Below are 15722 nucleotides of genomic sequence, written 5' to 3' on the forward strand. Positions count from 1 at the left end.
GGTATCAGGACACTATTACTGTGCACGGTAATGTAAATACTCACACATTCAACGCGGGGCTCTAAACTATTCTGTAGTTCCAGAATCTTTATGTATGATAGGCCTTTGGAAGGAAAAATGATGCATAACCGCATGTAGGAATCTATTGCGAGTGTCGATTGGAGTAGAATCGACTATTTGTCGATTCCATCTTTTTCATTTAATTTTGTTATTATGCAAGTTAATCGCCAAATCTTTGAACTATTAAAACAGTTATCTTGTACGAAACAGATTTTAATATTTTTTAATATTTCGATTCATATAAGATACTTTTTATCCATTATAAAGATAATCGATTAACGCTCAACGATCGACTGTCGACTGCGATCGACACTCGCAATAGGGGGGATTGTCTATAATAACATAGTCTGGGGAGCAAAAAACTCTGCCTCTGATATATACTTTTCATAAAATTTTAATAGCAGCAGACATAGCGTTAAAGGAATCGGTTCATTGGTCTAAAATATTACCATGGACTCTTTTTTGCTGACAAACTTACATTAAGAACGATTTAAAATGTTGTGCTGCGAAGCCACCGTCAAGCTCATGTTACCCGAATAAGCGGGGTGAAACCAACAAAATATTTAAGGGCTTGTCTTGCGCAACCATTTCTAGCGGTTTTAGCACAATTTGTAACTTTTCCAACCTAACTTCTAACCTCACCTACGATGCAGGCACCTTGTCCGCAGTATCCACAGGATGAACATATTATATTTACGACCATGGTGGATGTTGTTTGCAAAGCCGCTGTGTTTTATGAACACCGATATTTTTGTAATACTCGCCGTGTCCAAACAACCATCCCGTAATCCAGTGTATAAGAAATACATAAACGAGAAATAAATAAGTATTTATTCGAGATGGTTGTTCTTTCTAAACCCTGGGAAAAATATGTGAACGAGGCGAACTAAGAGTATCGAAGCAGCGCAGTCGAAGCGATGGTCATGCAGCTTTATCTTAAACGCTTTAATTAAAGAACGCGAATTGGTAAACGCTTTTGCAAGGACGCGCCCGGTGAACCCTGTTATTAATATACAATATCCTACCCTTGTATAAGAAGAAAGCCCACTACCAAGGGAGTAACCGTGGCCCAACTTGGTTCTGGGCACTGTAACAGGTTAAACTCGTACTTGTCCAGAATCAACCCCGACATACGTAATGTATGTCCTGCATGCGATGTGTCCCTACATGACACCAACCATCTTTCAAATTGTTACGCCTCTATCACCGATCTCCATATTGTCCGCCCCAGTTTCCTTGGCCTCCCGTTAGAGGACTTTGATGACAATTTGTGAGTGGTCGTGCCCATTGAATGGGGCGAAGCATTGTTAACACAACAACAACGCGAGTATTGTAATTGTGAAGTACTACAGTAGAATTGTAAATAAAGAACATTTTGCTTTACTGTTGCATTATTAAAATCAAATGAAAAGCCATTCCGTTCCAAGACTTCGAAATGTAGTCCTATTTAAGGCAACTGGTGTAAACAACAGCCAGCCAACGACATGAAATCCTCTTAAGAACTTCGAGATGCGCAGGAACAGTGCCAAAGTGTAGCTTGATTATCCGGTCAACTTTCTCGTCAGACATGTTTGTGAAAAATTCGCAAAGTTTGTTCGAGGAGCTTTCTTCATTTCAGGTAGGAAAAGTATTTTATCCAATGGGGCTACAGACACCTGAATCTGAAAAAGATTTTAAGCCTTTTAACGTTTCTGCGTTTATATTCATTGGCATAGTTCCTATTGCTGACTCTAAAACACATGTTAGCGATATGTGGGTGGTGTTGTTGGAGTGAACTTGACTATTCATATTTTTTACGCTAAAAATAAGTTTACCCATATGATCAAACAATACGATAATTAGTATTTTATTATTATTTATTCACTCTAATTGCTTAACGACAAATATTTACAAAATAAGTGTTTAAAAATACGTCACGTAACAAAGTGCTTGTGTTTTGGCTTCTCAAAATAAGTTTCGAATTTTAACGGGATCCGGTTACGACTTTGCCATGAGCGGCACTGGACTGCATCTCATCCCCGCATCCTTAATTGCTATAACTTCCGATCAGGCAACTTAAACTTGGGGCCTTCATCGATCTTCGGACAGAAAACATCTGCTCGATCTTTCCCGTCCAACTTCGACCCATCCGTGAACCAGTTAACGACTACACTGCCCCATATTTATTCTGTTCTCCACTTCTCTCTCAACAGGATGACTGTTCTGAACCTGGAATCTGTAAGTATCCTTGTTGTTATGCTCGAAATTAACTTCAAAATATGCATCTTTCAAATGGCATTGTGCCCGGTCTCTGTGGAAACCTTTAACTCTCTCTCTCTGGAAACCTTTAACACTGGCGGGGTGTTCCACTACAATAAATAGTATAGAGTTTCTCGATATTATGTCAAACAAATTCTAAATACTTTCTGAAGGGTAACGAGACTTTGGCTATGCCTCCCCATGACTGGCCTGCGATGCGCCTACACAGCGTAATTTCTTGGATATTGCAACGTCAATATGTTTGCTTCACAGTAACTTGGAATCGAAGGTGACGCCGAGATAATTAACTGAAGCCACACTCTTCAAAGAACATAATTTTTTATTTGAATACAAAAAAAACGGTACTTATTGATGTTCAAAAAAATATGGGTGCATCTTATAATCCCAACTTTTAGAATCCCAAAAAATTCATTATCCCGACAAAACACAATCCATACATAACAAAATCTCGATACCCAAATACAGACAAGAAACACCGGATCGCGTTGTCGGTGTTGTATTTTTTTGAAGCGGGGCCGAAGGCCACCTACGCAGAGAGGTGTTCTGCGCAGAAATCCTGTGGATCTCATAGCCGATGTTGGATTGGCTAGGGGTTATTTTGTTGAAGCGCGGCCGAAGGCAGAGCTGTCTTAAATGGTACAACAATACCGAAGATCTGTATTTTTTATGAAATCATATGTTCCAATTTACATGTTGTATGGATTGAAGGTCGGGATTTGGAGGTTATGTCGGTGTTATATATTCTCGGGATTTGGTCGTATCGGGGCTATGTGTATCGAAATTTTGTGTTTCGAGATTGTGATATACACCAAAAAAATATTTTTATATGGTATAATATAGTGACAGTTGTTTTAAAACAATAGTATTGTCTTAACACTTTAGAAATTTTATGATATAAAAGGGAACACAAATTTGGATAGCTTCAGCAGTTTGCTAAGGTTCGACCTCTTGACAAAATGAAATTCTTCACTATACTTTTCCTATTAGCTTTGGCAGCACTTGTGGCTGATGGTAAGATTTTATTAAATTTTATGAGAATTTTTATAATTTTATATTTCAATTGTTTTCAGCCCAACCTGGGGGTGGGAAGCAGTGTGATAAAGGTGGCAAATCGGGTGGTGGCGGAGTTAAGAGTGATGGCAAGTCGGGTGGTGGCGGAGTTAAAAGTGATGGCAAGTCGGATGGTGGCAAGTCGGGTGGTCTCGGATCTGGTGTTGATATACCTTTTATATTTTTTACATACTAAATTCATTGGTTCTTATTTTTTTAATAAAAAAATGTGAATAATAAGCTTTCTGTATTAAGTTATAGCTTGTGGCTTTTGCTTAAAGAATGTGCTTTTCAGTAGGCTATATTTGGGTGGAAATTTATATCGCACACCAAGATCAACTAAGTAAAAAATCTAAAACTTTGAAGTGACGCATGCCACCGGGTGCCCCAATTCACTACCTAGTGACCTGTGTTCTGCATTAAACATTAGTTTCACTACTCACCGAGAGAGGGATTGGAAAAAACCTTGACGCATATGAGGAAGCCAGTAAGTTGTTTGCCTTTGCTTAACTTTGTTATTATTTTTTTGGTCGTTGTTTTAATTTACGTTTACAATAGAGGGGTTTGGAATTTTCAATCCACAGCTTCACAGCAACTCTAACACAATTATTACCGTGAGGTGAGTCCTAAATAAAAAAAAATAAATGTAAGGCGCGATAGCCTCCGAAGAGATCTAAGGCCAATTTGCGTCGTGCTCCTCTTGATTTTCCCTACAAATTGGCCGGACGGGACCTACATGTTTTATGCCAACTCCGAACGGCATCTGCAAGGCAGATGAGTTTTCACTGAAAGCTTTTCATGGCCGAAATACGCTCGGAGCGCTTGCCAAACACTGCCGAGGGGCGACCCCGCCTAGAAAAATTGTCTTCTAATTGAAAAAACTTGTCTCTAAAATTTTGATATTGCTTTGCCCGGGGCGTAACCGTAAAGACCGGTGTGGTAGGTCTACCTAAGTCCTATTACAAATATGAATATACTAGTCGATCTGGTTATAGTACTCACAATTATGGTTCTATTATTCTGATACTATATGTATGTAATATGTAGTCCCAACACCTACGCAAATATCGTACAGTTCTCCCGTCTAAAGCTGTCATCAACAGGAAATAGTCCAGATATTTGATTCCGGAATCTCTTTAGCACTACAACAAAAACAACAACAACAGCGGTAGTATTGAAGGCAATGTGGGAGGCGGTTCCTGATATTGATTTGCCCAACCCCTGGTGTCGGTGATCTCCCCGGTGGTGGTGAGGTTCCTGGTGTTTGTAGTCTTCCTGGTGCTGGTGATTTCACTGGTGTTGGTGATCTTTTCGGTATCGGTGATCTACCAAAAGCATTGTTAAAAAGCAAGGTCCATAAGAGATTGCGCTGACAACTTATAACTCAAGCAGAATAGGCGTAGAATCAATCACTCGGCTGCAAAGTTCCAAATATCGTGTCTTATGATATTAGACTTACAAAGCTAGTGGTATCACTAAAAACAGAGTTCTGTACGCTCATGGCAGGCGTTCTAACAAAGCCCTGCCTTCTGACATTACAACCACTAAATTAGGTCCGGTTAGTGACCGCAGATTTAGAAAATGCGTGCTGTTAAATTAAATGGTTGAACATAATATTATGCTAAATCTGCTCTAGCCATATTAGGGCTCCAGTTACTAGGAGTTAGTTTTCCCATATAGAAACAGCAAGGCGACCGGCGTGGTCTAGAGGTGGTGTGCTGACTTAAATAGCCAAAGGCCCACGACAAAGGTGATGGGACAACCAACATCTAATTACTTTACAAAATTTTCTTAAAATGTGATCGCCCTTCAGCAGCGATTTGGCAAACCCGTCCGATATATTTTTGCCATCAAAAGCGGAGTCGATATAAAACATACAGGTCCACCAATTTGTAGGACTAATGAAAAAGCAACACATTTTAAATGGAAAATGAGTTCAATCTAATCTGCTTCCTGATAGGTTCTTCCAATTTCGTCGAAAAAATTTCTGATAACACTATGTCGATGGCCCCAGTGGTTTATGTGGCAATTTTTAAACGCTTCAAATCTACCTTTTCCATTTGGTCAAGTTCTTAGAGAGTAGACGTGGGCACGTGCGGACGAGCCCCTTGCTCGACTACGTGATTACTTTATCGCTTCACGCCAAACTACACCAAATCTCAAAGTGTTGTATGTATGTACATGTGAATAAACTTAAAGATCATGGGCAGATATTGAGTTGAAAGTACATATAAATTTATATATATATTTAAGAACATAGCGTGTTCGCCCAACAACACCGTAGGTCCTAGATTCGTGTCCCGGATAAAGTTCCATCAATAACCTTGTTAGTAAGAATTCACCTGAGTTGCAGTTACCGCTCGGAGTCGACAGCCCCACCCGCCAATTTTTAGGAAAAATTTAAAAGTGCCACGACGGCAATTTGAACCGAATCTCGGTCTACATTTTTCGGAAGTATATCGCGACAAGTTGTGATTATTATTATGCTCATTCAATTCGTGTTGTGCTGCTCTTTCCTTTTTCCTACAAATAGGCGCACCTACATATTTTATGCTGACTACGAACGGCCGATGAGTTTGCTAGGCAGCTTTTCATGGCAGAAGTACACAACTGCCGAGCGGCGACACTGTTTTAAAAACAATGTTCTATAGTATTTTGTTGTCACTTAAGGCGGGGACCAACGCTTAGTTAGACAAGAACCCTTCCACTACACCACGGTGGTTGTACTATACCAACATCATGATAATACTATAAAGCTCTGTGGGTATCAGGACACTATTACTGTGCACGGTAATGTAAATACTCACACATTCAACGTGCGGATCTAAACTATCCTGTAGTTCCAAAATCTTTATGCATGATAGGCTTTTGGAAGGGAAAAGGATGCATAACCGTATGGAAGAATGTAATTATCTACTTGCATAAGGCCGGAACGCAACAATTTTGGCTAAGCATGTAACCTAAACATCTTTCAACTAGACTAGGATTTTGCGCTTTTCACCCATTATATACATTCTATGCTGGCATATGGTGTTTAGCCAGGAGGAGTGGTAGTGACTGGTGGTCGGGATTGTTACTGTTCGCACATCAGGAATTGAATCCCTTAAAAACAGCCAACAAAACTGGAGGCGCCCTCCATGTTAAGTTCGAAGCCTCACTGGAGTAAGTGAACGACGGACCGTCCCTCCGCAAGGAGCTACTCCTGCAAGTTTTTAACGATTTGCGAGATTTTGAGGCAAAAACCACCAAATTTTTCCAAATGGTCAAAACTTTGATTTCCTTAAATACATACATATAAACAAACCCCTTCCTAAATATTAGTTTATTTAAATAGAAAAATCAAGGTCTCGCCACGCCGCCGGTATATAATATAGCCTACGCCGCCGCCGATAAAGTGATCGTCAACTGCATTTCTTAACCACCAACAAACCTGGAAACCAGTACAAGTATTCATATATTTTCCCATCAGCTTTTATCAAAAGTAGGAACTTGTTTACCACGACTTGAAAATGCTAAAAGCTTGTTTGTGTGCTTATCATCAGCAAAAGCAACACCCCGTAGGGAGAGACAAAACAAAAGTTTTCATACGCTAATATTCACATTTTAAAGTTTGATGTATTAACTGAGTATATAGACGACCCTTTTACCCGATTTTTGGCCATTTCAAACGGTTTAATATTATTTAAACTTTGTAGACTTTCCAAGGACCGACAACAATAAACAAGTAATAATTTGAAAAGTTCAAGGGCGCAACTAGGTGGCAAGCAGGGGGTTATCCATTTTGGTTCTGTAAGGTTTGATTTGGATAATTTTAGGGTTATTAATGACCGATTATAATACAAAAGTTTGATGACTTCAAGGGATTAGATAATAATACAATAATTTGATAACTTCATTGGCGTAGCTAGGAAGAGTTGGGAAAGGAGTGGAACCTTCCCCTCTCACTCTGGTCCTCCCCTGTTGAAACTCCAAGTTTCCTTGCACTCCCGTTAGAGGGTTTGATGACAATTTGTAAGTGGTTCGCCCCACCTAGATGGGGCGAAGCACTGCTTCAACAACAACAACAACTTTCCCACTCGCCTACTTTTTACATTTATAATGAAACACGGGCGGATCCAGCACGATTTGGGAGGGGCGATTTAAGTCAACTTTTTAAGTAAGATAAAGTGACCTTAAAATTTTTCATACAAACACACATACATATCTACACTCATCTACAAAAGTCATCATCATTCATATTTTTCCAGTTTTTACTAAGTTTTGCTTCGACCTTCATTATTTTCGATATTTTTGGAAAAATATGTATTATTATATAACACCAACAATCCAAATATACACTTAAGACTTTTTAGAAAATTCGGGAAAATTCCGCGAATTTTCATGCCAATTTTTAGCTTTCAGTAAGAATTTTTAGAATTTATCTCTCAGATCCTTCTTTTATTTTTTCAAAAGGAATTTTTGTCCAGAAAAAAGATGTGGTGTGACAACCGTGATCATGAAATAGTGACCAAGGCTGCCAAATTTCAGCGAAAAGTACGCAATTCTTTCTTCAAATACCAGAATGGTACATCTTTTCTGCTGATTTTATCCACAGAGAAACAAATGGAAATTGGAAAGGAATTATATATTGCTAAACTAACCTAAACTATTAATTTCATAAAATATTTCAACCGAAGTATTACAAATTGCAGATCTTGGGAGGGGGAGGGGCGATTAGGACGATCTTATAGATTATACATACATAAAAGCTAAAAATTTTAAAATTTTATATGTAATTAAAACAAACTTTTATAATTTTCATAAGTTCCAGATCGCCCTGGATCCAGAACAAAAACTCCAGTTCTGAGAACATTTAAAGCTGTGCAACTTAAGATAACAGATTCTTTAAAGGTTTAAAAAGTATTGTCACGGATATTAGCATCCCTAAGCTATACCAACACTAAGGCGATGCTAAGCGATGTTCACGTCAATAATCAAATCATGTATACACATATATAAGGCAGCCGAGAGATGTCACACACAGATGCATTTACTTATACGCCTATGTGTGTGCGAGAGACTGTAAACTACAAACTCACATACATCTGAGAGACGCTGAAAAGTAGAAAATTGTAAACAAGTAGAAACTATATGAGAACTATAAACACTCGAAATAGTTGGTAAGTTCTGGAAATAGAAGAGCCTAGATGTATGCAGCGTAAACTATAAAAGCGGCACAAGCGAGTAAAATGGAATTCAGTTTGATTTGAGATTTGGATTAAGCGCTATCTAGCGATCTATTATTTTGAATGGTAGAGTTTCATTTGAGCTGTCAATCAGTTTGGTTATTAATTATTTATTCAACAGTTTAGCGATACGAACTTAGCAGAGGGTTGCAAATAAGAGGATTTGCAAGCAAATTCGTTACAATTGGTGTCAGAAGAGGAATTGTTGAATAAATTCCAGAGGACAACAAGGACATGGCAAAGTTCAGTGAATTGAAGATCCAGCAACTAAAGAAGGAGTTGGAGAGCCGTGGATTGAATACAAGCGGCGTTAAACTTGAACTTCAGGCACGGCTACGAGAGGCAATGGAAGCAGAAGGAATTGAGGTGGAAGAGTATGACTTTCATCTTGATGGCGAGGAAATAACAAAAATGGAAGAAACACCGCAGACAATGGCGAACACAGACCTGAACATGATATTGGCTGCAATATCTGCTCAAACATCGACAATGTCATCACAGATGGAATCTCAAGAGACACGTATAACATCAAAGATTGAAGCACAAGAAACGCGTATGTCAGAAATGTCGACACAGATTACATCGAACATGGAAGCACAAGAAACGCGTATGTCAGAAATATCGACACAGATTACATCGAAGATGGAAGCACAAGAAACGCGTATGTCAGAAATGTCGACACAGATTACATCGAAGATGGAAGCACAAGAAACGCGTATATCCGAAATGTCGTCGCAAATGTCATCTCAGCTGGAATCGCAGGAGAACCGTATAACAGCGAAGATTGAAGCACCAGAGGCACGGATATCCGAAATGTCGACTCAAATTTCAGCACAGATATCATCGCAGATCTCTGCTCAACTGGAAGAGCAGGAAGGACGTATTTCCTCGAAGTTGGAGGCGCAAGATACAAAAACTTTACAGTTTGAAGAAAAAATCGAGGCCGAGGTGGATGCTTTGAGAGGACGTATCGAGCAGTTGCAGCTAAATCGCCCAGCAGTTTAAACTAGTAATTCAAAGGTAAAAACACCATCCTTTGACGGTTCTGTTCCTTTCCAGGTCTTTAAGCTACAGTTTGAGAAGACCGCAGCAGTGAACAACTGGAATGTGGAAGATAAAGTTGCCGCAATCTTCGTAGCATTGAAAGGACCAGCTGCCGAAATCTTACAGACTATTCCAGAGTACGAACGGAACAGTTATGACGCATTGATGGCTGCTGTAGAACGGCGATACGGAAGCGAACACAGGAAACAGATACTTCAAATAGAACTACAAAACCGCTACCAAAAAGCTAACGAGACTTTGCAGGAGGAAAGAGTGAAGATTCAGAGCTTTATAAATGGCATAAGGGACGTCGGAACGAAGCGAGCCACATACGCGAACCCAAAGCCAACATTCGCAGAAACGGTGTCACAAGCTCTGATTCAGGAAACGGCGTCGCTTCTGTGTAAGCCAGTTTTCAAAGCACGCCGTGTGGAAGTAGAAAGGCCAGAGTGGGTAGACGCAATATTGGAGGCACTGAAAGGATCGCAAAAGCGAAGTGAAAAAGTTATCAAATGCTTCAAATGCGGGAAGTCCGGTCACATAGCACGTCATTGCGATCTTGGTCTTAATAGTTCCAACAATGTGGGTGGCCGTAAATGCAAAGCTGGAGGAGATAAGCAAGAGCGAGTAAGAGGTAGAGAGCTAGATCCAGCTATTGAATGCCCTGTGATATCTGTGTCGCAAATTGGAAGGAAATCAAGCAGTCTTACCGTCAGAGGGAATGTGGATGGCAAAGAACGAGTACTGACTGTAGATACGGGCGCATCTCATTCCTTGATCCGATCTGACTTGGTCAACAGGAGAGTAAAACCGTTACCTGGAGCAAAGTTGCGTACGGTCACTGGCGAGTATAACCAAGTTCAGGGAGAAGTGATATGTGAAGTATTGATTGGGAAGGTCATGGTTCTACACAAATTTGTTGTGGCGGAGATTGTTGATGAAGTTATATTGGGAGTGGATTTCTTGGTTGACCATGACATCAAGATCGATATGCAGAGAAGGGTGATGTGTTATGAGAACCAAGATGTGCCACTTAACTTTAGTTTGGAAAAAGGGTTCAGCAGTAATCGGGTACTGGTGGAGAAGACTCGACGAAGGCCACGAAATTCAAAGGTAAAGGTTGATGGAACAAATGGGCCAAACAAATCAAAACCGAAGGTACCTGTGAGAGAAACACTGGCATTGAAAAGCCCTAACGGACGTACTGAAACGAAGAAAGAATGCAAGGGTGGTTTCAAGCCAAGGCACACTACTGTTGTGAAGCGTCGGAACGATACTGATTATGCAAAGGAAATCCGTCCAGCGCAAGCTGTGCGAAGTAGTTCTTCATTGGTCAAGCAACAGAGTGCGAGGGAACGATCCAGGATAATGAGTAGTAAGATGAAACACAGGTACGACAAGGAAAATAATTCGAAAAGTTTCTTGGCGGGAGGTTTGGTACTGTTATACAACCCTCACCGGCGGAAAGGTGTTCCATCCAAATTTCGGTGCAGTTGGGAAGGCCCGTACAAGGTTGTGAAGAAGATCAGTGATACCATCTACCGCATACAAAGCATTGAGAAACCACGGAGTAGAAGAGTGGTACATTTGGCGATGCTAGCAGCGTTTAGATCGAGAGATTTGTCTGATCGGGACGATCAGACTTAGGTGGAGGGCAGTGTCACGGATATTAGCATCCCTAAGCTATACCATCACTAAGGCGATGCTAAGCGTTATTATAAAAGTTATAAAGAAATACGGAACAGACCAAAATAAGCATCAAACACAGATCATTTATAAAGTTAATGCTTGGCCGAAACTGCTTAATAGCGTAGGGATATCCGTAGCTTACAATATCATGCAGGCCAAATGCTGTAACAGCACAATATTAGACCCTATATATGGACCCTATTTTATAATTGCAGCAGATGATGCCTACGAATGAAATAAGCGCATAAAGCTGACGGCAGAAAGGAAGTAAAAAGCATTACTATAATCAATAATACAGAAATAAGTCGCTGAATTGGTTGCTAAGCGCGAATCTCGAGAACGGTTAGACCGATTTCGCTAATTATTATTTTTTAAATATTTCTTGAAGTACGAGGATGCTTCTTACGGAGAGAAAAATTATAAAAACTGCCTAAAAATCTCAAAACACCACTTTGGTAGTAAAAAAGCATAAAATTTTTGTTAACACAGCTATAAATTCAAAACAGATAGATCGATTGGTATATTTCTTCTATGCAGTAAAACTTAGAAATATTTACTTTCGTTCTGCATTAAAAAAAAAATACTTGATTCCTTTCTAATATGAGTAAAATGTCTCAAAAAAAAATCATCATTTTCCCAAAATATGCTGTGCATGTGTTTGTTCGCTATCAACTGTCGACGGAGGAGGTTCGAGAGGTGAAACCGACACCCACAGATTGGAACCCCGCCATTGGACTCTTCAACGATGGCACAGTTAAGTGGGCAGTAAGGTTTTTCCAGAGCTACAAGTCTCCGGGAGTGGATGGCACATATCCAGCCTTTCTGCAGCGGGGAGAGGAATTGATCCCACACCTGACCAGGATTGTGAGGGATAGCACTCGCTACATAAAGATCAGCATGCATATAGGACAGGCAGGTCGACAGAAACTGCATTGTATCAGCTGTCCTCAGAAATCCAAAGTGCGCTCGAGTGCGCGGAGGTACCACTATGCGCATTTTTGGACTTTCAACAACACGACACACGAAAGTGTGAATCAGGCACTCTAGAGAAGAGAGATACAAGATCCAATCCGTATGTGGATAAGCGCCTTATTGCGTACGAGGATTGCCGAAACCTCAAGTGGGGATGGTACAGTAGAGATGAAAACAACGAAGGGATGTCCACAAGGGGCCGTCCTGTCACCCGTGCTGTGTAGCCTGGTAGTAGATGAACTTCTACAGAGGCTCTCAGACAACGAATCCGATGTCAGGAGTATGCGGATGATATTGTTATCATTGTAAGGGGCATATTTGAGAGCACCCTTTGCGACATAATGCAAAAAGCATTGAGGTTAACGAAAGAATGGTGTATTGAGGTGGGGCTAAGCATCAACCCCAACAAGATAGCCATTGTGCCCTTCACCAGGAGAAGAAAGCTGGAAGGGATTGGGCAAATCACAATGGATGGAGTACAGGTGGAGTACACGACTGAGGTGAAATACTTGGGAGTCACGTTCGACTCTAAGCGGAAGAACGTCGACAACACCATATAAAAAGCAACAAGAGCAATAATGGGGTGCAAACGTATTGCAGGAAGATCCTGGGGATGCCGCGCAAAGATCCTAAGATGGATGTAAACATAGCTAAAGAGGGATGTAGAAGAGGCAAAGTGATACAGTCACGAAACATGGAGAAGCTGAAGGAGCAGATTCCACTCATCCAACTTCCTAGAGATGACACGAGGAAGATAAATAAGTTTGAGAAGAGCTTCAAAATAGAGCTGGGGAACAAGTGTACGTGGGACACCTCCAGGATTGAAGCGCTTCACCAGGAACACACTATAATATGGTACACCGATGGTTCCAAGACACCGGAGTGGGAATCTTCGGCCCCCGAACCAAAATATCCCTACTACGCGGAAAATATCCGAGCATCTTCCTAGCCGAAGTTGTCGCCATAAGCCGGTGTGCAGAGATAAATTTACAGCGGGGATATACCAACGAGAAAATCGTTATACTCGGCGACAGTCAGGCTGCGCTCAAGGCATTATCTTCAGTTGAGATTAAATCATCAACAGTCCTTGAGTTCGTAGAGAGGTTAAACAGTGTAGGAGGTAATAACACCATCCGACTAGCATGGGTACCTGGACACAGAGAAGTAGATGGTAACGAGCGAGCGGACGAGCTTACCAGGTTGGCAGCGGCCGGAAAGCCAATAGGACCCGAGCCCATCGTGTCAATAGGGTCACATACAATAAGGGAAGAGTTTAGACAAAAAGAGGCGTGCCTCAGAGAACAATACTGGCGCCAAAGTCCAGGACTTTGGCAGGCAAAGGCACTAATAAGAGGGTACAACTCAAAGCGATATAAAGCTATGATTAACCTCCCAAAAAGTAGCCTTAGGATTTTAACAGGTATACTCACAGGTCACTGCAGGCTAAAGAGCCATATTCATAAATTGGGCATATCGTCTAGTAGCCTCTGTCTGTTCTGTGGTTGCGAAGAAGAGACTGCAGAACACATCCTGAAGGAATGCTATGCAGTCACGAGACGAAGACTTAGGATCCTAGGATCATCGAAAGTAGGAAATAGTCACATACACTCTCTGAAGCCGAGAAGAATTCTGGATTTTCTCAGAAAACTCGGCTTGGATGAGGTGCTGTAAAGAGAATGAGGGCACAATAGACCAATAGGTCGCAGGGCTTAACCTCACAACATCTATCTGTGTATATACATATTTATGCGTGTTGCCAAGCTAAAGCACCATAAATGGTTAACAATGCATAGATCTCTTGAAAAAGACTCTTTTGTTAAAAATGTCTAACATTTCGTTAAAATTCTTAAACAAAAGTGCTATTTTTTGGGATGTTTGTATGTATATGGGCACAAACAGCCCTAAGGAGATTTAATTCTTCAATATATTTTTTATGCTAATTTGTATGCTGATCGTAAAGACAAAATAAACTGAGTATCCATTTTTAATATCTTTTTCTTTTCTTTTAGAAGGAACAGTTACTTTTCACAAACTTTTTGTTAAAAATGTGTACGTAATTTGTGTAAGCTGTGCTCATAGTGAATTAATTTCAAATCAAAAATAGTGTGATTTTTTAAACAAAAAAACAGACCGAACTAGCTGATTACAAGTGATACCATTTTCTGTAAATTAAGTTTGAATTATCGCGTACATTTATCAAAATAATTGCAGAGGTTTTCAGTGAACTTTTCTGAAAGGAAAAAGGAAAGAAAAGAATGGGAAGTAAAGGAAAGAAAGAGATTGTGTTAAATGAAGATAGAGAGATAGGGATGGATGGAGCAAGGGAGGTAGAAGGAGAGGGAGCTAGAGAGCAAAGAAGGGAGCGAAAAGATGGAGAGGGCGAAAGAGACGCAGAAAGGGAGAAAGGAAGAGAGAGGAGTGAATAAAAGGAAAGTGAAAACGGGGGGAGAGTAGGAAGTAACGTTATGCTGATAGATCAAAGTTAGGGCAAAAGAACGTCTGCCGGATATGCTAGTATAAAGATAAAAATTATTTCGTATCGAAAATTGTAAAAGTATTGTTAGCAAAGTTTGAAGCTATCTAAAAAAACAAATAGGCTTGCATTGCTAGGACTGCCTACTCAGAGTAAGAAAAGGGAGAATTCAGGACACGTTTTTTGTTACAATTGTAACGAAAGAACTGGAAAACAGTTCCGTCGTATAAAGACGGTTCAAATTCGCAGAAAGAATATAAATATCAGACGTGGATCTCAAACGGCTGCGTTGAAAACAAAGATGTAGTGATAAAACAGCAAATTCAAGGCGTAACTACAGTGTACAACTCTAGCCGGTCAGTCTATGTGAGGAGGTCTGTATTGGCCGTCCAGTTCAACCTAAGCTAACCTAACTCTACCGGTATATTGGAAATAGGCTGTCTAGAGGCTTACGAACTACTTATCTTGTATTCAAAACAACTTAGTTGTTGTTCTTGTACTTGTTGTAGCGATAAAGGAACTCCCCGAAGGTTTTGGGTAATGTTATCGATATTGATGAGTCTTTGCCGGATATAGAACCGGTACGTTCCGGTAACCAGCACCATTAAGGTACAAGACCCACCACCTCGGGAGCGATTTAATAAGACCACATTGACTCTAACCTTCTAGGTCATTCCTCCCCCCCCCCCCCCCCCCCCATCCCCTATTTCCATGGAACTTGGGGTCGCCAGAGCCTCGGCTGCTTAAGAAACAGGATCCTTCACGGGAATGTTGAGGTTGACAATTGGGTTGGAGAAGCGATATACATATATTGCGTTGGCAACCCCTTGAATGGGTTGCGCTACACAACCACAACCCCTTGGATTAATTCGGTATTTTAGTCGCCTCTGACGACTGGAATCTCTGCCGCGGGTATATTCTAAGCCCCCTAAACCGCTGGGGGTAAAACA

The 15722-nt window shown here is 40.6% G+C and overlaps 1 protein-coding gene across 1 annotated transcript; it reads left to right on the forward strand.

The window, feature by feature from the left end:
- The first annotated feature begins 3201 nt into the window (after window positions 1–3201).
- On the forward strand, window positions 3202–3629 carry LOC137239281 (ctenidin-1-like). The gene is made up of 2 exons (XM_067764384.1): window positions 3202–3330; window positions 3390–3629. The coding sequence occupies exons 1-2, from the start codon at window positions 3276–3278 to the stop codon at window positions 3563–3565; spliced, it is 231 nt and encodes a 76-aa protein (XP_067620485.1). The 5' UTR covers window positions 3202–3275; the 3' UTR covers window positions 3566–3629.
- The last annotated feature ends 12093 nt before the right edge of the window (window positions 3630–15722 follow it).

The sequence above is a fragment of the Eurosta solidaginis genome, chromosome 2, assembly GCF_040869045.1.
Source record: "Eurosta solidaginis isolate ZX-2024a chromosome 2, ASM4086904v1, whole genome shotgun sequence".
Classification (NCBI taxonomy): domain Eukaryota; kingdom Metazoa; phylum Arthropoda; class Insecta; order Diptera; family Tephritidae; genus Eurosta; species Eurosta solidaginis.

Bases quoted from the DNA above. Each gene is read 5' to 3' on its own strand.
- LOC137239281 (XM_067764384.1), top strand. From the start codon at position 3,276: ATGAAATTCTTCACTATACTTTTCCTATTAGCTTTGGCAGCACTTGTG. The intron at 3,331-3,389 runs GTAAGATTTTAT...AATTGTTTTCAG, and splicing joins GGCAGCACTTGTGGCTGATG to CCCAACCTGGGGGTGGGAAG.